Source organism: Epargyreus clarus, unplaced genomic scaffold (assembly GCF_041222505.1).
Source record: "Epargyreus clarus isolate Ecla_fem2 unplaced genomic scaffold, WU_Ecla_fem_2.2 ptg000026l, whole genome shotgun sequence".
NCBI classification, from domain to species: domain Eukaryota; kingdom Metazoa; phylum Arthropoda; class Insecta; order Lepidoptera; family Hesperiidae; genus Epargyreus; species Epargyreus clarus.
In genome coordinates, this window is record NW_027332233.1 from 2,103,263 (window position 1) to 2,127,755 (window position 24,493).

General features: G+C 34.7%; 1 protein-coding gene across 1 annotated transcript; it reads left to right on the top strand.

Annotated features, from left to right (window-relative positions):
* The first annotated feature begins 147 nt into the window (after positions 1-147).
* On the top strand, positions 148-23,864 carry LOC140753070 (peroxisomal acyl-coenzyme A oxidase 3). Its single transcript, XM_073087445.1, has 13 exons — positions 148-346; positions 535-664; positions 3,198-3,359; positions 5,182-5,340; positions 8,217-8,364; positions 13,458-13,632; positions 16,666-16,808; positions 17,135-17,268; positions 17,740-17,862; positions 18,716-18,835; positions 19,608-19,842; positions 22,180-22,619; positions 22,951-23,864. The coding sequence occupies exons 2-13, from the start codon at positions 536-538 to the stop codon at positions 23,044-23,046; spliced, it is 2,064 nt and encodes a 687-aa protein (XP_072943546.1). The 5' UTR covers positions 148-346; position 535; the 3' UTR covers positions 23,047-23,864.
* The last annotated feature ends 629 nt before the right edge of the window (positions 23,865-24,493 follow it).

Sequence of the window (24,493 nt, forward strand, 5' to 3'; positions counted from 1 at the left end):
TAAATAAGGACTTTGCATAATAAAAAAAAGCTCATGTATAATTTATTGTTTTTTATGTATAAGTTATTAGTGAATGTATCCGAACATAAATCTTTTTAACCTGTTGACAAATGACATTAATTTGGCAGTTACAGTCAGTGTCACTCGGTGTCTAAGTTGGTCGGCCGTGGTCGGTCGCCTGATTCCTCACGCGTGCAGTGCCGCAGCCCGAGGTGGATTATCAGATGTATCATCGCTATTAAAGCATACAACTCGGTGCAAATTTTCAGTCGTGTGTAAACCAGCGTGAGAGTTTTATCCCTCAATATTCCTGATCATTTAACCGCTCTTCGCGTTCAATATCAAGGTGAGATTCATAATATTCAGGGGTTCAGTCACATAAACGAACATCTCAATTATTTTCTACGGGATTTAATTAAAACTGTGAGCTTGGCGCGCTTTATACTGCCACCCGGCGATTTATTGCTTGTAGTGTTGTTTAGAATTCTAATTTTATAGTTTTGCACTTACAATAATGTTTTTTTTTAAATTTAGGATGCAAGATCTAAGTTTTGTTCCGGATCTCCCGAGCGGGCCCCTGGATGTGTATAGGAATAACTCTACTTTTAACTGGAAACTTCTCAAGTTGGCCCTAGAAGGAGACATTGACTTGTTGAGGCTCAAGGTAAGTTAATAAAATTATCATTTTTTTTGCTAAGAAAAGTAAGCTCAGAAGGCAATATTAAATATACGAGGGCGCGTTTTTAAGTCCGCGGAATGGCGGGGTTGGAGGGATGATAGCGGGCTTGTTAAGGGCGGTACGTGTTAAGTGACTCATAAATAGTTTAAATATAAAGTTTTATCACAATTGCATCAGTAGTTTTAAAACTATCGACAATTAAACAACTCAATCCGGAAAAAAAATTAAAGTATGGAGAAAATCGAGCATCGCGCCGTTATAAAGTTCCTTACCAAGCAAGGAAAGTCTGTGCAAATCATAATGGAAAAGATGTCATCGGTTTACGGGGACTCTTGCCCTGGAAAAACGATGGTTTACAAGTGGAACAACCTTTTTAAGCTAGGCAGGGATTCACTTGAAGACGACCCACGACCCAGACGGTCTGTTGAGGTGACCACTCCGGAAACGATGGCGAAAGTCGAAAAATTAGTACTGGAAGATGCTCGGCTAAAGAAGGAACAGCTTGCAGAAATGGTTGGAGTATCGGATACAAGCATTTTTAAATTTCTGCATGACCATCTTGGCATGACTAAGGTCAGCGCGCGGTGGGTGCCGAGAATGCTCACGCCGCCTCAAAAACAACAGCGCGTTGAATGTTCCCGTGCGTTTTTGGACCTCTGTGGAGAAGATAAAGATATTGTATTGAATCGAATTGTTACTTGAGATGAAACTTGGGTTCACCATTATGAACCTGAGTCTAAACAAGACTTCATGCAGTGGCATAAAAAGGGTACAGCACCTCCTAAAAGGTTTAAGGTGTCACAATCGGCCCGAAAATTCATGGCGACAGTCTTTTGGGATTCAGAAGGAATTTTGTTAATAGATTATAAAGATAAAGGTGTCTCTATAACCGGAGAATATTACGCAACTATCCTGGAGCGGTTAAAAGAAGCCATCAAAGAAAAAAGGCGGGGAAAATCAACCAGAGGTGTCCTGCTGTTGCACGACAATGCGCCCGTACACAAAAGCCGTATTGCACTGGCTGCCCTGCATAAGGTGAGCTTTGATATTTTAAATCACCCACCCTATAGGCCAGACCTGGCTCCCAGCGATTATTATCTCTTTCCAAAAATGAAAAAAGAGCTTCGTGGAAATAAATTTTCTACAGACGAAGAAGTTAAGGACTCAATTTTTCCGACAAGGACGAAACATTTTTTATGAGGGTTTAAATAAGTTAATACAAAGATCTTAAAAATGTATTCGTCTTGCAGGAGAATATGTAGAAAAAGAAAAATAATTTTGACATTTTATTTTCCCTCCTTGTCCCTCATTCCGCGAACTTAAAAACGCACCCTCGTAGTATTCAGAATTTATCACCATAGTGATTTATTTATTGATATTAAGTTAATTAATTATTTTTTAGCCTAAAAACAATTTATTAATTACTTATTAGTTTAAACAGTAATAAAAAAAGATTTTACAAAACATTACAATATATTACATAAGAAACATTAAATGTATATTGAAGGAGTTGCTTCAAAGTAGTTGTAACGTCTAGGAGGGAAGCTGTTGGCCTTGGTTTATAAATTAAAACAAAGCTCATGTATCTTAATATGTTCTATATACATTAACTATTTTATTTTCAAATGTTTGAGAGGTGGTTTACCTGTCTTTAGGGTTGCCACCCACATTATGTTAAATTCAATTGGATTTTTACTTTTCATATATAGGTTTTGATATATGTATATATTTTTTATGTAAATTGGTTTATTTTAAGCTACAACACTAAAAAATTTGGCCAATTATAATATATGATACTGTTCTTTTCTAGTGGATTTTTTTATAAATATTTAATTTAACACACAGCACATGCTGTTTAGATATTTTTATACAATCTGTATTTTATTGATTAAATATCAATTAAGTATTAAAAAATATTGAGGGATAAACATGTTTAATACAGTTTTTTTATGTTATATGATTATATTATAAATTTAACCACTTAAACTCACATTCCGTAATACTAATTGGAATTATTAAAAAAATATATTTTTTATAAATTATATTTTATAATATTATTGTAAAATATTGGTCAAGGAATACAAACATTAGTAGAAACTACATAAGACAAGTAAATCTAAGGTGTGAATTATAATCAAAATAAACTGATGTTAATTCTGGCTTTTGATGGAGATTGTTTACCTAGCACATACACACCTTATGTCTTAACAACTTGCCTTTAATAATGGAATACAATAACTATAATTTTTCTGAAATATTTTTCACAAGTTAAATTTGTTTTTCGTCATCCATATTCAATCTTTAACTTACGTAAAATGTTGTTATTGTAATGTAAAAAATAACTACAAGAAATATTATATTGTAAAGAAGGATTTCTTATATAAAAAATATTTTTCTTGTAAAAAAAGGTTGGATCTTCATTAATGATTAGGGATAAAATCCTCAATTAACATTTGTCGTACTGGTTAACAATTATAATTCATATTTTTACTTATATTATATTACTTTGCCCTAACAGTACAAGATATGGCATACCCTAGAGAAGGACCCGCTGTTCTCACACCACACCATCACTCCACCGGTAGAGGAACAAAAACGCATCACCCAACTGCAATTGAAGAAAATAAATGAGTACAAGTTCATATCTAACGAGATGTTCAACGGCAGTTATAGCAAAAGGGTAAGTTGATTATCAATATTCACAATTATACAATGTCTTATTGACTATCTGGTCAGTGATAGTAAAAAAGACCCTATAAAATTTATAGATGGTATCTTATAACAGCAATGTCTAGGTTTTGTCTGTTCTGGTTTGAAACATGCTGCAAGGTAGACGTTAAAGTTACCACTAGTCTTTAAAGATAGCAATTTGGGTTTAATTACATGGATGGATATCAGTGGCCATTTAAGTTGCCTAATACTCACTTATTATATCAGTATCGTAGAAAATAGTAATTGTTATAATTATTACTTCACTTCTAGACAAAAGCATGGTGGTCACTTATAGCATATTAGTAATTGCGTGAATAAAAAAACATACTTAGTGTTTATAAATTACATTTTTATCGTTATATTTAAAAAGTTTTTTAAATTGAATCGAACATTAATTACTCGTTAATATAGTAGGAAACGTGATAATTGTAATTGATATTTAATTTATCGAATAACTAAAAATAAAAAATAAGGTAATAACATTATTAAATTAAATTAAATTAAAATTTTTAATTTTAATTTAATTTAATTTATCGAATAATTAAAAATAAAAAATAAGGTAATAACATTATAACCCATTATAAATTTGACATATAGCATGGTTTGTTTGTAATGTTTATTATATGTTGGAAGTGTTGTTCAACCACACATTATATTTTTAATGTAAAATAATGAAGTATTATTAGGTATTATAAAATTACACTTATCAATTTAAATTCGAGACAGTACACATTTTTAGATACAACATATCGAATTTGTTTTCGTAATTGCTTTGACCTTGTTCAATTTGATAAATCGCATTAGTTATAAATTCCGTATTAGTACTGACAACTATGCATGTGATTACCACTTGTCGTGTTATTCCAAAAATGTAGCAATTGTCGTTAACATGCTTCAGAAAGTTTATTGTCTAATAGAAAAAAGAAAAATAAAAGAAGGTTTTTATTTATATATACCATAAAATGTGTAAAATCTTCATTAAACGCGTTATGGAAAAGATAAACATTAATAATAAAAACGATTCCTACACTCATTGTCCATTACTAGAATTCTTCTTGTGTCGTGGGTACTATGGACACACACTTAGTCGGATACAAAAACAACCAGACTTAGAATTACATATCTTTCTAGCATCTCTGGCCGGAGATCGAATCCGAAACCGACTGCCTCGCAGATCGTCAAATTAAAATAACTATCTTTTTATGTAAAGTTTATCTAGATGCCTGTAGATGCTATAGAAGTTATCGCAAAAGACTCCGCTTCCTTCCTTAATATAGGAATAACTGATTTAGGTACCAAGTGTATCGTTCCATTACAATTTCGATCATTCGAATGTTAGATTGCAATATCTATCGATACAATCGCGTGCGTTGTGCCTTATCGCTTCGTTTGTTTGTACACAATAATGTGAGCGTATGCGATATGCTGAATGCTGGTAGGCGAACACATGTACTTAACTTTTCAATCCCTAACTTTTGAATTTGCTAATAAGTTTTAGTTAACTTTTATACACGATATAATGAAATGGTACCCGTACCTGATGTCAAAATGATGTCATGTATAAAATTTACCTCAAAGACCAAACCTTTAAACAAGAATAAGTAAGCGCTTAACACTGATGTAACATAAGTAAATTAGACGGTATAACCAAACCGTAATATAACTACAATCTTTGATATTTATTAAATACCTAAGCCTTAACTGTTACTGTTGCATTTCCTTATCCAATGTGTCGAAATGAAGATGTGCTTTAAAGATCATCATCATTCCAATGACATATTTTCCAACAGACGCGAACAATAATGACGATAAACGAGGCGGTGCAATCGCTGAACCCGAGCGTGTCTGTCAAGATGGCGATCGGTATCTACCTCTTCTCGAACGCCCTCCTCTCCCTCGGCACCGAGAGGCATCTCAAGTTCTACGAAGCCACCATCAAGAATAGAGAGGTTTGTACTTTAACATCTTATCTATCGTAAGAATCATCGTTTATCTATAACTTTTTATGAAATTGAAGGCTCAAAGAAACATGCAGTCCATCTATGTATATGTATGTGTAGTCATATTCTATGAGTCTATTCGGTCCTGGGCCCTAGGCTCTGGGCTTAGACAGTTTAAGTACACATTTTTAGGCCCTGAATCAGACTCAGAGCTCCATTCAACCTCACCTCCTTAGGATTTTTCATACCCACAAAAACTGATATTACTTAAGTAAAATTAATTATAACCTTATGACTCGAGATTATCACGCCTAATCCATTTAATCAAATCCCGTAAACAATAATAAATCAAACCTAATAATCATATGAACCCAAATGGGGTCAAATGAACCTTTGATTCGGATTTAGCTGCCCAAGAAACGTATGAGCAAGGCTTGGCCTGAAATTAGATTTTTTGTGGAGCTGGGTTATCAATGTATTTTAATTTTATGCAACCTCTACCCGATTTTTTTCGTTTTTTGTTCTCTACAGAAAAGTTGCATGGTAGAGATCGTTGATACTGATAAGTGGATTTTTTATCATAATATTTATTTTGTGGCATGCGATAGGAAGTAATTCTGTATTAATTGATTTAATTAATGTTCTTGTCGATTTTACATGTCATATAAATGTATGCATAAATAGCCTCAAATGTAACAAGTTTGAAGGTGGCAGAATCTTTCGTGGTTGGACTCTGGTAGCACCACCTATGTCTGCCTGATAACATCAATAGTGGTAAAAAATAAGTAACACAGAGTGAAAACTAAAATTATTTCATAATAATACGTGTTTGAGAATTGATAATTTTAATTTAATTCTGATATGAAAATGAATAATAAAGACAAATAATATTTCTTTTCATTTATAATATTTTATAATCATATTCATGACGACTTAATTAATTAACTATATATGAGGAATCTTGGATTTAAAATTAAATGTTTTTATATCTAAATTATTTGATCCGTATCACTTTTAATAGAATATAATTAACCCAAGTTTATTTAAATATATTATACATAGTTATTTTGAAGTTCAGATCGATGACTCGTAAGTACATAAAGGTTAATAAAGGCAATAACAATAATCACATATGTTTCGTTTACACTTGATCTTAAGGGATAGCAATGCACCTGAGGCAGACACATACGCGTAGGTATAGCATTGTTAAGGGAGTTAAAAAAACAGGTGTAGTTGGAGACTGCCTAAAAATTGTAGGATATGCTGAGGGGTCTCCAGAATAAAAATAAAAAGTCACTGTAATTTTTCTGGCAAAAGAAGGGTTAAAGAAATTTTCGTTTCTCTCCTGTGCTACTCATATTCGTCCGTGGGCAGACCGCTGGGAAGGTGGTAACTTTATTTGGAGTTCTTGTTAATTGTCCAAGTATGGATTTTCATCTGACAATTTTATATTTTTTAAAAAACATAATATATTTTTATTTCTGTTACCATGTATTCATGTCAATTTAGCAATATCTTTCTCACGCATAATAATTTACATAACAATACGTTGAACAAAACGGAAAGAAAAACTCTTCGCTTAAACTTTTTATCACAAGGGCTATGCACTAAACATGAATTAGCAATAAAACTGCCGATTAATCATTGAGTGACGTTAGTTAATATTTTCCATAATGAAGAATTCACCCGTTTGTTCATGACATGCAATTTTTAATGAACATTTTAATTTAAATCTAAACACGGCTGAGGTTTTCCCTACAAATGTACGAAGATTTTTCCTGCCGCAAGGAGGATTAAGGGAAACTTGAAGTTTACCTGTTTACGTAAAGTTCTTCCTCTAGGAGACGTAACAAGAGTTGTTAAGGAAACTGTAACAGGATGATAAGCAATGTTTTGTTGTTATGTTAAGGAAAACAACATGTGCAATAAGTTGTTGTTTTTATTTCTCAATAATATTTACAGGAAACATGAAATTATAATGTTGTGTTGTTAGTACAACAAATCAAAGTTGTTAATACTAGGACTACCTGAGAATATGTTTTTTTTTCAGTAACGGCTGCACATAAATAAATGTTATGCATTTAGTAGTAACGATATACGGGTATAGGGCAAATTGTATTTTTTCTGAATCTAAGTGACTTCCGAAACAAAACACCTACAGTGAGAAAAACCAGCGATTTTTTTTTCAAACGATTACTAATACGATGTAACAATAATTTAGCGCTGCTTAGTAAGGAGTTCTAATTAGTCTTTGAGTATATGTAAACCTATAACCTATTTGTATTGTAACCTATATGTAAACCTGTAACCTATTGTAGTTTTATATGGTTGGTTTTTTATGTTATGGGGCAACACAAACTATAATTAGCTTTGAGAAATATACCCGGATTCTATGACATTGGAGCTCATCAGAAAGTTACAAAAAAGCTCTGCTTCAAGACCGGAAATGCGCTGTCATATTCTAAATGTGTATAGGGAAAATTTGTAACCAACTTCAAAAATAACTCTGGCCAATTTGGTCGCAAAAATGGTGGACCTCTGCGGGAAATCAAAGTGAATTTGGTAACATTTACCATAGTAAGATAAGAACTCCTCTTCTTATTCTAGTTTTTTTAAATACTTCTTCTTAGTAGCCAATGATAGCCTAGTAGTTAAGAAATTAGGCTATCATTGGCAAAGCATGTGAAGTCTACCAATACGCACTTGGCCAGCGCGGTAGACTATGGCCGAATTCTTCTCATTCTGAGAGAAGACTCGTGCCCAACAGTGGAACAATAATGGGTTGATGATGATGACTTCTTCTTAATTTACTATGCTTTTACCTTCAAGCATAAGTTACCTTCAACAATAAGTACCTTTAAAGCATAAACCTCCACCTCCCTCAGATCCTAGCGAGCTTCGCGCTAACGGAAATCGCGCACGGCTCGGACGCGAAGCTGATGCGCACCACCGCCACCTACGACCCCGCCCACAAGCAGTTCGTCATCCACACGCCGGACTTCGAGGCCGCCAAATGCTGGGTTGGTAATCTAGGTAAAACTTTGTGACGATTTTTCTTTTTTTTTCGCTTGCTTTTTTTGGTTTTTTGTAGCTTCACTTGAGTGTGTTTGGTTTCATGTTTAGTGTAATGTGTTAAAGGCATTATTGTGTGTTTTTAGAAATAGACTAAAACTTCAAATCGCTTGGCTTAACTCAGTCGTGGTTAACAATAGGTTTTATGGCTTTAAGTAAAGTTTTAGTAATCATGATTCACTACAGTAACTGAAGTGTCTGAACATCATTGTAGATGACCTAATCTGTTGGGAACAGATGATTTGTTTATTGCATATGATGATATGAGTTATTTGTATTTAAAAGCTGTTTATATTATACAATAGAATTTCTTCAGAGTACAAAAAATATACAGGAATAATAATTAAATCGAAATGATATTATAATTGTTCGTCTTGGGTCATCTAATGTTTGCAGTATTTGATTACATAAATAATTATAATTATTTGTTATAAATAGCGAAGGTACATACTATATTTTATCCTTATTTACTTCCTATGGGTGTTCTTACTTACGTACGTTTATATAATATGCAATAAACACACATGTAACCCTTTTATGTCCCACTAGAGGTGGCCTCGAATATATTTTACCACACTGCGCAAAATGGATTGGTGGAGGAATGTATGGTTTTGTGGTCAATGTATATATATTGGTCTATCGAGCTGTCAAACCTTTACGGCCTTCGATAAGATTTAACAGCAAATATCTAATAATGACTCCAGGACCAACGCATAACGTGCTACCAAATTAAACTTATGTTCAATTTTATTCTATTTAATAAAAATATTTTCTATTTAAAGATTTGCATAGTGCATCTCGGATAATTCATTATAACTTTAGAAGTATAATGTATTATATTATGACTTTATTTGGCAATATCAAATTGAATTTGATAAGGAACAAATAATATTTTATGCGTATACTAGAAACTTGCCAACGGAACATTTTATGTATAAAATAAACTCATAAATATTTTATTTATAGAAGTTTTATTGAAGGAAAAAATATATAGAGTCGACCGTAGATTTTCTCTACTTTGTATTTGCCGTGTGAGCATTGACTACTGAATAGATACCGCTGCTACCAGCGTATACCTATCGAGTTAGCGAAATCTTACGTAATCCGTGTTATCGGCAAGTCGGTTAAGGTCGAGCGCTGAAAATTACAACCAGATAGTAGAACGAAGTTCAATGTAACTTCTTTAAGATATAAAGTAGATTAATTATAATTATGTTAGCGATAAGTATTATTAGAACAAAGATAGCAGGATGATTCATATGCATATTCAGATATAAGTATATCTCAAGGGTACGAGTTTTATAGTAAATAAGGTAGTATGAATTCCAACAGATGATAATGAATCAATATTTTTATAAACCTACCTGAAAAAAAAATAACGCTACCAATTTATGTGATATAAAATTATTCGTTACTTAAAAGATGCAAACGCTTTTTTTGAAATAGCTCAACCGCCAATAAAATTAATATTTTAAATAAAATACGCAAATATAATATAAATTACGTAATGTTGTACAGTGTAGAAAATACCTGTGTTACGAAGTGTTTGAAGCTGGTTCTACGTTTGCTAAGCATTAATCTACTCTGAATATTTTAATTGATAATAATAGACCTACTCATTTCAATATGAAGTACATATCGAATTCTTAGTGCGGTAACAATTTAATTTTGGTGATGGCACATCACTATGCGGAATGCGATTTTTACGTGACCGGATTATAAATTATTCGATACGGATTATATATTGCGCAATCGTATTATCGTCGACGTTTCCGCCAATACATATGAGAGTTTAATCCGGTATCGTACGATCGTACGAGTAACTGTTGTTAGGTGAAGATAATTATGTAATGCTGATTAATTTTGTGCTATCATGAAGAGTATATTGTCATATTTTTTGGAAGATTTTTTTCAGTAAAATGAATTTACATAAAACTTCATCAATGCAATAATTAATGATAATCCTAAGTAATCGCCGGCTATAAATTAAATATGCACCTCTTGTCAAAAGAATACCGTTGCCATAATTACTTTTTAAAATTAAGTTACTTTTAATAATTATGCGCCAGAAGTTAAATTTTATAATGGGCAAGATTATATTGATACCCAAATTATAACAGCAAAGCAACAACGCAATAATTATTATAATTATAGTCAAAAATATTGCAGATCAGTGTCTAAATATATAGGGTACTTAATATATTTGTAATGATAAAAATAATATTTTTCCAAACATTTCTGAGTTGCCTACACAATAAATTTAAAGTCCTTACGTCATTAACAGTAAATGAATATCTCACGCCCTCCAACGCAATAGTTAATTATTCTAAACAATTAACATTGTATTTTTTTATTTAATCATATATACACGTTATAATATTTTTATACGAATGGCCTGAATAACCGCTTGTAGTATAAATTAGCCTCGATTCGGCTTTTTTGTTGTGTTTCAGTAAACCGATTTCGGCAGTAGTTTTTAGGTAACATAAACATTCGTTTCCGCTGTAAACGGTATTTCGTTTCTGTGTTAATATTGTTGTTTTTATGTTAAGAGGCTGGTTGCATGCTTGTTTGCTACGTCTGTTACGTTGGTGTTGCCTATCTTTAGTAACACAGTGTCCTCGTAGATCTGAGATAGATTTCTGTTCCTGAGGACTAAGCTGACACTCAGTGAGGGACTAAGGTCCGCGGAGGCCCGGGGCAGAAATTTGAATGGAGGCCTCCAAAAGTGTAAAAACAAATGTGCCATAGAATTATTCACCTGTGATTCGGTGACCTTTTTTTTCGCTCACTAATACACATTTAATAGATTGTTTGGTTCTGTTGACCTTTTTTAGCAACTGTGTTTGAAGGCTCCCCAGGATGGGAGGCCCGGGGCGGACCGCCCCTTCCGCTCCCCCCTCCCTCCCCTTAAGCCGCTAGAGCTGAAACTCGTCGCGAATTTCACTCTTCAAACTTCTCAGTGAGTAGTGACTTTACAAACTCGACTGCAGGTTACATTACTGTTATTAGATAGAGGTTAGGTGTGGTTATATTGTTGCCCTTAGTCACCTTATAAATCCTGGGAAGAAAGGGAGTGATGCCATTTTATATCACGATACGATTATCGAATAATAATATACAAAGTAAAATTATATTAATGCAAAAAGTGCCATAAACTGACAAATTCAATGCCGATTGTACAGGAACTATCATTGTAATGTTTTTGTACGGTTTTCTTTTGTGTTAAAGGTTATCGCAATGAGGCCCTTGACAATGACATTTATGTTAATTTTTTAGTGTTATCCGGTCATTTTAAGGACGCTGCCCTCTATTTGTATTTATAATTTATATTTTAGTATAATTTATTAAATCGCAGATGCGTTGATCTGTTGAGCGCTAACTTGGAAGGCCTTCATGTAAGTTCCCATGCAGTACAAAACATTTAAAAACATTCACGTAGAGTAAGTCACTAATGTCCTAGAAGTAATCTTTTACACCAAAAGCAATTTGGCTTTACTAAAGGCCGTTCTACCACACATGCTGGTGTTCAATTGCTGCGACATATTTTTGATTGTTGGGAACAAGCACATGATGCTATAGGTATTTTTTTGTGACTTGTCTAAAGCTTTTAATTGTGTTGATCATAAAACCTTATTGTTAAAATTATAATATTATGGTATGGTAAATGTAAGGAGTACGGGGATGAATGTCGCTCTAAATGGTGAGACTTTGCAATTCGTCAATGAAAATGTTTTCTTGGGGATAACCATTGATTCTAAACTCCAGTGGGGTCCCCACATCTCTGCTTTGTCCAGCAGATTTAGTACTGTAGATTTTGCAGTTAAAAGAATTAGACAGTTAACAGACATCCCCACTGCCAGGCTTGTCTATTTCAGTTACTTTCACAGCATTATGTCTTATGGCTTCTACTGTGGGGTAGTGCTGCTGACACAGACTCTATATTTACTATTCAAAAAAGAGCAATAAGGTCAATATATAGTCTGCGGCGTGGTGAGTCCCTAAGAGAACTGTTTCCCACTATTAATATATTGACGGTGCATAGTCAATACATTTATGAAAATATTATGTATGTAAGAAAACACATTGATATGTTTGAAAAAAAAATAGTAACCACCATAACTTTAATACCAGAAATAGAAATAAATTAGCAATTCCTAAACATAGATTATGTAAGGTGGCTAGATCTTTCATGGGCAACTGTATTCGCTACTACAATAAAATACCACAGAATCTCACAGAAAAAAAGTTCAAACATGTCGTTAAACTAACGCTATGTAAAAAAGCGTACTATAAAGTGATTATTTGACTGACAAAACGGTGTGGTCTGAATTAGCTCCAGCTTCACATGTACCATTACGTTAAGTTGGCATTGTCAAAACATTTTTTTTAAAAGATGTGTGTTATGGAGTTTCTTTCGCCGCTTCTTCTCCATAACGAAACACCTTGTGAAGTGGTGGTAGTTGTATTGACATAGAAAAAAGTGCGTATAAGAGCGATCAATGCCGTACATATAATTCATAGGCGACTGTGATAACTTCACATTAACTTAATATTCACATCACACATTAATTTGATGCTTCACATTAATTTGCTACTTCTGTTTCATCAGATTGACTATTTATTTCGAGGGTATCTAGAGGGCGGTAGGGGCGCGTCCGCCCTGGGCCTGTGACTGGCCTAATTCAACTGTCCGCCCCGGCCTCTCGTTAGTGGAGGACTAAGGTCGTCGGAGGCCCGGGGAGGAAAGTTGTATAGAGGCCCCCAAAAATGTAAATAGTTTATTTGATTTAAAAAAATGACAAATGTGTTATAGAATTATTCGCCGGTGATTCAGTTACCTTTTTTTCGCTAAGTGATACACATTTCATAGATTCTTTGGTTTTGACGATCTTTTTTGGCAACTGTGTTTGGAGGCCCCCCAGGATTGAAGGCCCGGGGCGGACCGCCCCTTCCGCCCCCCTTAAGCTGCTAGAGCCTGGCGCTACGCTCCGGCTCCAATCTCCAGGTCGTGTCAGTGTGTACAGCCGCAGTAACCCCGGCATTGTTTCCAGGCAGAACGTGCACGCACACGTTGCTGTTCGCGCAGCTGATCACGCCGGACGGCAACTGCCACGGGCTGCACGGCTTCGTCGTGCCGATACGCGACCCGGCGACCCTGGAGGCCTACCCGGGCGTCATCGTGGGCGACATGGGCGAGAAGATCGGCGTCAACGGCATTGATAATGGGTGAGTGATGCTAATGTTGCTAAAGTTATAGCTTAGTGGTTGAGATACTCGGCCTCTTCATCGAAGGGTCCGCGGTTCAAATCCCAGACACACACCTCTGATTTTTCGAAATTATATGCGTATTAGAAATTAATTATCACTTGCTTAAACGGCGAAGGAAAACATCGTGACGAATCCTGCATACCTGAGAAATAAAAAAAAAATTAAAGGTATATAAAGTCCACCAATTCGCCCTTGGCCAGCGCGATGGACTATGGCCTAATCCTTCTCATTCTGGGAGGAATTCCGTGCTCAGCAGTGGGACAGTAATGGGGTAATGGTGATGAAGTGATGCTAATAGTTTGATTATTCATATGTGAATTAGACGTTTATGATGAACAATACGTAACACGTGACTTGTGCCATATAAGTATCAAGCTAGATGAAATAAGAGGGATATCTATCCATCTAAGTAGCCGACGTGATGGTTTTTTATTATATTGAATTAGCAAACGAGCATGCAGTCCTGATGGTAAGTAGCCATTGCCGTCCATGGACATCTGTAACCTTTCCAACGTAACACAGAACTGCTACACGCTAGAAATGAGTGTGGCGTTGATACCTCGTTGGTCATATCATACTGTTTCTACCACCTTATTAGTACAATAATAATCTTATGTCATAATGGTAATGTTGTGCATACTTACGTAAAATTTAGTACCGCACAGTATTAATGTTTTTTTATGATTATGGGAAATTTTTACTACACTATAACTTTTAAATTGTTATTAGAATTTCCTAACAAAGAATATTTTATCACCCACTGTATCATAATCGAATTAATTTTGTTACTGCATATAAGTTACGAAAAATTCGATTACTTGCTTTTGAAGAACCTTATTTTGCCTTACCATAACCTTATATTCAGTAGTACCTGTTGCTTTTGTAACAATTTATTACACGTAACAGAATGTAAATATGTAACCAATAGTCGTTATAAAAACAAGAAACACAACTGGTTTAAAATAATTAATTTAAAAGGAAAACAATTTCGACTACGTCACGCCCAAAATAAAGAGTAATCCAGCGACATCTCATATGTTAAAATTCGTCAAACCGTTCAGGGTGTAGGGCGTGCTAAATAATGAGACAGACATATATACATACATACATACATTTGATAAACATTACCCTCTGCAGTCGGGTAAACATGTACTTAATATTTATTTATTTTACACAAACACAGCAATCATTACAGGTTCCCAAAGCGATAGTGTGCTTCGTTAAGTTCCTTAAACAAAATAGCACAGTACATACAGTGTCGTATTTGTAAATTCATTCAGAGAGCAAGAGAATATATCAATTAAATCTGCAACGAGGTTTAAAGTACGCAAGGGGCGTGTGATAGGCGCTTTGTTAAGCACGTTAGTTCGCCCGCTGCGCACCGCTAATAAAGGGGGCCGCCGCTTTCGCAATACGTAGTTGTCAGGCACATTGAATGGCAATTCTTTTAGTACTACCGGATTAAACACCTTCCCTTTCAATAATTTGGCCGTATACGTAACCACGTAGTTTGCTTTGCGGCGACCTTCCACAACTTGACTAAAGATCACGATCACGAAAGCACCACACGATTCTGAACCTATTAGAAAAAACATGAACTGAGACTAACGGAGATAACAGCTGTTTTACTGTCACCATTCACCTTCCCTGGTATACATATCTCCCTTTACCATGATGAATCTTGGGCTCATATTCGTTTGCCTTACCATAACCTGCAAACCAACACACACAATTCCTTATCACGCCTCTGTTAATAAGGCAGAAATAGTGTGATGTGTTGCCGAATAAACCACGAATATTTTGTCTTTAGAACCGAATCTTTATATTAAGGATAAATAAACTTTAATCAAAAAAGATGCGGCTAACCGCAATATACAAATACTTATGTCCGTGAATTACACGGAAATCTCTCATGTTCTCTTATCTTATCCGTTCAAGTAAATTGTATCACTTGTGCGAACAACCAGATGATTCATATTTTAACTGTACTTACTTGCTATCTTTAGATAAGAATCTATGTATTTCAATGCTGAAATGTCAAATTTTTGCAATTATTGAACAAGTATATTGTAATTTGATTTAATTACTAGCAAATACTGTGTCATTTGTTGAATCAATGGATTATCTATTCGCATTGAGATATTAACTACGAAGGCCGATCGTTAATGATAAATATTAAGTATGGTGATAGCTGCTACATTATAACAATATAATTGCCATTTTTCGTTACCAAGTACTTTATTGGATCCTGAGTAATCGTTACGGTATTTTTGTCGATATTGGAAAATCGTATGGTTTTGTATGACGTGTAATTCGTTTCGACGTGTAAATATAAAGTAAAATAGTGATAAATCAGAAACCGAAAGGAAAATGCTTATTTTCTGACAAATTTTAAAGCAGACCTGTACAAAATGTGGTTAGGCAACGACTAATCAAAAATCTTTTTTTCCCTTAATTTCATATGTTCATTTTATTTTCATACCACCCCATGTACCCATAACAAAGACACATGAGCATTTATTATACGTACTCTAACCTTAAGAAACTAAAAAAATACGATTATAGTTAAATAAAAACTTAATTACATGAATTGTAAAATAATCTTACGAATTAATACATATTTAACTAGCTGTTTATGCTTCTATAAAATGTTTTAGATAACAGTACAGTTAATTATTAATGTATAATTCATTAGGAATTACAATTTATGAGCGGAAGAGAGATAAATGAAATGGGTTAAGATTAAAACGTTTTTATAATATAGAAGTAACAGACGAATGTATGTATGTGGTTACTACTGCCACCCATGGACATCAGTAATCAATCCCAGATAAGACAAGATTTTCCTACCGGAGGTCGGCCACAGTTGCGCCACTACCCCTGAGGACCGCTGCTGTTATGAGACAGAAACACGTGTGGCGGTTGTGCCGCCTGAGTGAACCACAAATGCTTCTACCACCTTTAAATAATTATATCTTTCGTCTCTTTCAGATTCCTAATGTTCAACCAGTATCGAATACCGCGCGTGAATCTACTGAACAGAACGGCGGATGTCACCGAAGACGGCACGTATGAGAGCTCTTTTTCGGAGCCCTCAAGAATTTTGGGCGCGGCACTGGAAAATTTGTCAGCAGGTAATTTTATATCCTTGGTTCAGAATAGTATATAGTTCATTCTTCACGAGCATGTTGTAAGTGTTATAAAAAAAGGAGATGACGTATCTAAAAAATCATTTATCGGCATGGTATCCTACATACACGTCCAGAAGTGGTTTGTAAAAAACTCCTTTTTCATGGGAAATGGTGTATATGCGTATTAATACGTGCGTGCATGAAGAGCTGCATATACGTTCATGCGCACGCGTGTATGTGATTTAAAATAAGTGATTGTTGTTTTTAGGACACCATAATCCTTCCATTTTATTCCTATATCATTAGTTGCAATCCTACTTTGTTCCCAGGTCGCATCGGCATCATGCAGGAGAGCTGCCACTCGATATCGAGCGTGGTGGCGATCGCGGTGCGGTACGCGGCCACTCGAAAGCAGTTCGGTGAACGGGATAACGAGATACCTCTACTAGAATATGAGTTGCACGTGAGTTGGATTGTTATAGGCTGTAGTTTTAGTTTCCTACATACACCCTTTCTAGGGAAGGAGTTCTAGTTTAGGAGTTGTAAGGGCTAATATTTTAGTATATTATAAACAAAGCACAATAAAAAAGGCAAAAGCACAATTAAGTGTCAAAGGTTCTTCTACATAAAAAAAAGTTTTTTTTGTATATAGCAAATGAGCATGCTGACTAACTAATGGTAAATGGTCACTGTCTATATTTATATCTAAGACTCTCCATATATGCACTGTATGCTCTTTACCACACGTTTTAAACCAAAACAGCCCAACATTGTTGTTATTAGACATGGATGGGGCATGTCGAACAACATGGAATTCTACCAACTTCAAAATCTACTTCTAACTCCAATACTGACTGACAAGACACAAGTTAAGTTTAAGGGGTCCATAAACATCAAACTCTGCTAACAATAATAAAAAACTACCCTATTCCAGCAATGGCGTCTATTCGGCTACGTGTCGGCGGCGGTGGTGTTCAGACTGTACATAGAGAACTTCACGCTCATATACCTCAACATCGTCGAGAAATCGAATGCTGGACTCAGGGTGGACAATTTGGTGAGTGTCATCCTATCGTTACCCATATGTTCCAGCCTTTACTAGATATAAGGAAAGTCCCAGACATGTAAAGAAATACTGTCAAATACAAATGAATATTTGAAAAATCTATTATTTGTTTATAAAATGAAAATAAGTGTAAATAACAAATATTGTAAATAACATCCTTAACTTTGATTCTAGCAAAAATCGGCAAGTATTGTAACTATTCGTTTTATTTGTACTAAGTATTTCATAGACTAATAAAAATAACTATATTTTATTGGGTTCTATGGGCTTATTAAACTTGGTTTGGCTTAAAATTTACCTATATCATATGATAAAATAACACGTCTTCACGCTCTAATTTATAACTTCTATAAAAATTGTACTTAAAAATGGCGCCATTTTTTTGGTTTATTGCTTGTTTTTCTAATGCTTGATCGAGAAATACAGTGTGACACAACTGAAAAACTATAATAAAATATATCAATGTTGGAATAGTTATTTAAATTTTGGAGCTACTTTTTACATTGTACCAATATACTTACTTATGTATAAGTGTATGTAATCTATAAGTACATGTAACTATGGTAATCTATGGTAATAATGTTAAGTACTTAGAGGGCGATATTTATTTTGAAAACAGTACTTTTACCTTAACTAACACAAACTGTACAATCCGACTCTTTAACAACCTGGTTTTTAAATGTTAATTAACAAAATATAATAATAAAATGAATAATAACGCTTTCTACACTCACAGCTCCACACTAGGATTCCCTGTATCGTGGGTGCCACGGACACACACAAAGACTGCAGTATAATATAATATGAAATGATATTGACGTTGCGATCTGTTTCCGCAATACAGAGTGACGCGGTTTCAGAGATCCACGCGATGGTGTCGTGCAGCAAGCCGCTGCTCACGTGGACCGTGCTCGAGGCGGCGCAGCAGTGCCGCGAGGCGTGCGGCGGACACGGGTACCTCAAGGTAACCTAGCAATATTGACACTTTGTCAATGAACTCGAACGGGTAACCATCAAGGGGATTTTTCGTCAACATAATTGAAGGTAGAACCCACTGTGGTTCGACTCCGGCGACACCCCCACAACTATTTCTGTCTCATAATTGCAATCTTAAACGCTGCTGTGTTCTGGTTTGAAAGGTGTTGTAAGGGAGACATACTTTTCCAAAGCGTTCCAGCTTAGTCCTCAGGAATAGCGGTGTATCTGTGGCCGACCTCATATCTAATCCTATTTGGGGTTGATTACAGATGTCCAAGGTGGCAATAGCTACTTACCATCAGATGTACTGCATGCTCGTCTGCTACTCCTATATTATAAAAAAAATCGGGACAGAGAACAGAGACTTAAAATAAACTCTCTTGCCCATGTTAAATTCTAACATGGGCACATGTTGACAATTGCCCGGGTAAAGGGAGATACCTCGAGGCTCATATCTCCTTTTGTACGTGGGGAAACCTGCATATGTTTTTCTTCCCAATCCCTAAAGGCTTACGATATATCCCTGGACGCCCTTTGTTCAGACTGCGGTTACAAAAAAAAAATGCAAATGTTTGTACGTGTTATCCCTGGTCAGAGAGACATCTAAAATTTTCGTCTCGATTTCGGTTTTGGGTCTCATAGCTAATACATTCATTTGCATATGCTTAGCAGCCATGATACAAGAAATTCCTCTAGATGGAAAATGAGTATGACCAATCTGTCAATCAGTAACCATCAACCATTTTAAACATCCACAGTGCGCGAACCTAGGCGACATCCGCAGCAACCACGAGCCAACAGTGACATACGAGGGCGACAACAACGTCCTATCGCAACAGGCCGGCAACTGGCTGCTGCGCCAGTACGAAGCGGCTATGTCCGGGAATACCGTCGACTCACCGCTGGGTACAGTCAGCTTCTTGAAGGACCACAAGAAGATCATCGGCGCGAAGTTCACGTGCACGAACACTAAGGAGTTGAAGACGCATCAATGTGAGTATTAATAAAAATAGTTAGTCTATATGAAGTTCTACCTGAGGTTGCATTCTGATGTATTGTTACCTAGGAGGACCAAGCTTCTAAGCTCTTCAAATAATTCCACGCGGGTTACCATCTTTTTATTACACCCCACCTTCGATCACTAATAAGAACTAGATACACAATCCCATACAAAAATGAACTTAAAAAGTGGCGTCAAACGTGTTTAAAAAATTCTAAGTGACAGAATCTAAAATTAATACAAAATCAACTTTATCACCATTATTTCAAGGTGTTTTTTTAAAAACTGCTTACCAAAAGCAATAAATTTTTACGACATAAGCTAGCTGTCATAAGCTACCATAAAAAATTTAACCTTATTTGAATGAAATTAAAGTCGCATTTACAAAGCAAAAAAAAAGCCATTAAATTTTACGACCGTGGTTTGTCACTTGGACAAGGGATGAGTGGAGACGAACTGTCAGTACTTTAAACGGTTATTATAAATTATCAATTAATATTTTTATTAGGTCGAAGTAATTAATTTGAATGAAGATAATTATATTTTACCTGAATGTAAGTAATAAGATAATAATAATTTATCAATGAAACTAATATATATATGCAGTCACAAAATTTATATTATAAAATAAAAATAACTCATACAAAAAGAACAATGAAGAACACAAAAAGGATTAGTTATAGTTTAAAATTAAAATATAACCAAATACAAGTAATTTAATTAAAAAATCAACAAGCTGTTTACGCCGTTGTGTCCAACGAAATATATTGCCGCCGACTAAAGAAATATGTACCAAATCAACATTTATTTCAATTATTTTTTACTCTGTAGTGACATAGAAGTCTGTTGTGTATATTTTGTTAAAAATTTTGATTTTTTTTTAAACATCTATCTAAGGACACTTTGGTATTTGAGACGAATATAATGACAACTTAACTGTCGAAATTCAATATCTTTGAAGATATAGATATTGAAAAAAGACTGTGAAATATTATCGTCGAAACTCAATGAATCCGAATGTAGATCTGAATAGTGAATATATAGTGGGATATGGAGCTGGAGATTTAGTACGTTATGTAGTCAAAGCTACGAAATGTGACGCATGTGTAAGTAGTTTGTTAGCCCACGATAGATTGTTCTTTCACAATCTTATTGATGTGAAATATTTAGGCGGTCTGTTTTATTCATCTCTAGACGTTTTTGTATTTTCAAAAAAACAGAAGTTACAATTAGGCTGTACCAGATGTGTCCTAAAAAGAATTTAGTTTCTATAATTTCCACCAAAGTATTATCATCATTTTTGGGTGATGATGTCTTTTCATCCAACTGCCACGACAATAATCATAGAATTATTACAATAAAGTCCATTGTCGAACGATACACTAAAATAAGATTGCATTACATAACCAAAAACGAAAAAATAAAAATCCATCGATATTATATTTTGTGCTCATATTGTGTTGTGCTGTATATTGTGTTGTGTATGTTGTGTTGAGCTCATATTGGACTTTAATTTTACTCATTTCCTATTTACATTTGGTATCTAAAACCTCTGCCTAGCCTTTTAGGTAAACCAGGCATATATTTGATTATTATACAAAACAAATATTTTTATAAAACAAAAAAAAGAAAAAAATAATTAAAGAAAACAATATAAAACAATAGCGTCTCCATTCAAAATAGAACAGAGTCACCATGTTACCCGAACAAATCAAGTGGGCATGCAATAGTAATAATTGTACGCTTAGTAACAGACTTTACAATTTACATGGGTTATACATTCTGTTGATAATTTCGAAAACTTAAAAATAAATTAATTACGCACGATATAGCAGTATTTATAATTGAATGATAGCAATTTCATACTTATAATAATAATACTTACCGAAAATACGATATTCCATCCTTTTTTAACGTCCTAGACGTGTGATTTTTGCAGTTTTTAAACGAGCACTGAGGCATGTTTATTCTCCGATCGTTCAAACACTACTAACCTAAAAAAGCACCCAAATGTCAAATTGGGCGCGCTTTTCGTCGCGTCATTCTGTCGTCGCTGATTGTGTATCTAGTTCCTATTAGTGATCGAAGCACCCCACACACAAAAACCATTTAACTGTGGCTTTCATTAATGTGTATAAATTATATTTGTTTCTGGTTAACTGTATTGTTTTTAACTGAGAATATCTAGTTTAAGTTTGTACTTGATTGGTGTTCCTATGATAATGTTAAAGTCTAATCTTGAAAAATTACATGTTTATTCTCGTTCTCGCAATGTTACACTAGACGATTATCAAGGAAATACTTAAAATGTTCTATTTTCTTCGTTCTAGTTATTATCTCCACCTACAAATGGCTTCTGTGCTGGTTACTTAAACACACGCACGAAAAAAACGAAGCGGAAATAGCCAAAGGGCTTACCAAAGCCCAAGCGAGGAACAAGTCGCAAGTGTACAGGTGGAGGACCTTGACCAGGGTGTACGCAGAGTACTTGGCGCTCGTGTACTGTTTGGACTCAGTGGAGAAGAAAGAGCCTCAACTACAGCCGGTGCTCAACAGACTGTTCTGTTTGTACGGTCTGTGGTCGCTGGACAAACATTTGGTGGAACTGTACCAAGGCGGGTTCTCCAACGGTGATGATCTCGCGAGGTTGTTGAGAGATGCGGTGCTGGAGCTGTGCGGGGAGCTGAAGAGTGAAGTTGTTAGCGTGGTGGATGCGCTGGCGCCCACCGATTTTGTGCTGAATTCCGTGTTGGGGAGGAGTGATGGAAAGGTGAGATAATTGTCTTATAAAATTGGTGTGGACACTTGTTGTCATTATATGCAATTATTGCATACTAATTCTAATCCTGCAGTAAGACTTAACAACTTTATGTTATAAAATAAAATAAGACGAGTCATAAATTTAGTATCGGCTATAAAGCAATAATGCGACATCTTTGAAAAAGAATCTGCCATAAAGGAATGACTCGAAAGGAATAAATGAATGAGTGAATGAAATATCGAGACGCATATATCTTTTAGCCGTTTTTTGTAGTGTGTTCCCAAACTTGAATTAGAGTACATCTCCTTTTATTTATTTCATGTATTTCTCTTATTTCCAGCTATACCAAAACCTACAAAAGGCGTTCTTTAGCCACCCCGGCGTGTTTGAGCGCGCCTCCTGGTGGCGAGATGTGGTACCTTCTTGTAAGCTGTAAGAATTGTAACTTAATGTGGAACTGTGGAGCTCTGACCTTTGATTAGTGTCATTGGTATTATATGACAAAAATATACTTTGTAAAAAGGCAAGGCAAAGGTAAGATTGACAAATTGTGACCCAGGATGTGTTTTCTCGGTCATAACTTACGGCTGTCACTGTTATTGTCATTTTTAGGTCTAAATCAATAAAGAATTTGTATTATTCTAAAGCCATGGAGGAATTGACAATGTAATCAAGCAATACAATCATAGTATAGATGTTATACATCGAATTTTACATAAAATGTCATCCGACAATTACGAGTATTTTAACCATTTCCATTTTAATAGACGCCCTTGTCTTGGAATACCTATGTATTATGTAAAATAATTTAGATGCCATTAATTGGTATTGAGAAAGTATCATTCAATTTTTCAAGAAGTATTGTTTGTATTAAGCTTAAATTCTAGCTAATAACATGTGATTATGAGTTGCAAAATATATAAATTATATCTCTCCTTGAATTCATATAGTGGAATTGAATTATGGCGAGATGGTGTGGATTGGTAAGTGGAATGTGAAATAGTATTAAAATGTCACAAATGTTTTTAATTACTTTTAAATACCTTTTTATATGTACTATGTTAATGATACTTTCTTAATGCTGATATAATACATATCGAGAAGATAAATAAATAATATAATACGAGTAATTCCATATCGGGAGAAATCTCTAGGATATTGTACATGTAGGTACATCGCGTGCTTAAAGGTAAAAGGGCCTATAGCTAAGGGTTAATAGGGATTTATGCTGAAAGGGCACATAAACTTTTTTTTTTTTGCCATTCGGTTTGAAATTATCTGAAACGTAAAAAAATTTTATGTGCCCTTTCAGCATAAATCCCTATTAACCCTTAGCTATAGGCCCTTTTACCTTTAAGCACGCGACATACTACTACATACTATACATTCGAGGTTCCAATGCATTTACTGCATTTTTATTTTGTACAAAAAATACCTCTATAAGTCTAGGCGGATAGATCATTTATGAATCGTGGACCTATGGCTTAGAGTCGAAATGGAATTTTATTTACAAATATGTCACATCATTGCCAACTCTAAGCCTAGGGCGTACGTTGCATATAATAAATATAGTAGTGTTAGTTGATGTCCTTAGAAGGAATTTCGAATACAATGTTACCTTGATGAAGTATTACAATTTATTTATTAATTGTTTGTTGCACGTTTTGGATTTTATTTTCACGAAAACAGTTTTTAACTTTCACACAACCTGTCTTATGGGGGTGAATGGGAATAAAATATATATGGGAAACTGGGGACAATTGAAACCCCCTTTTGTTTTTTGACCACTATTTGGTAAATATTGATCCGATTTTAGATATATTGGTACTGAAATACGTGGAATTTCATTGGCTATACTAAGTATAAAAGCTAATAATATCGGT

Excerpts from the sequence above, each read along its gene's own strand:
- LOC140753070 (XM_073087445.1), top strand. The coding sequence starts at position 536 with ATGCAAGATCTAAGTTTTGTTCCGGATCTCCCGAGCGGGCCCCTGGAT. Across the intron at positions 16,809-17,134 it reads ACTGGAAAATTTGTCAGCAG|GTCGCATCGGCATCATGCAG; the intron begins GTAATTTTATAT and ends CTTTGTTCCCAG. Across the intron at positions 22,620-22,950 it reads TGGGGAGGAGTGATGGAAAG|CTATACCAAAACCTACAAAA; the intron begins GTGAGATAATTG and ends TCTTATTTCCAG.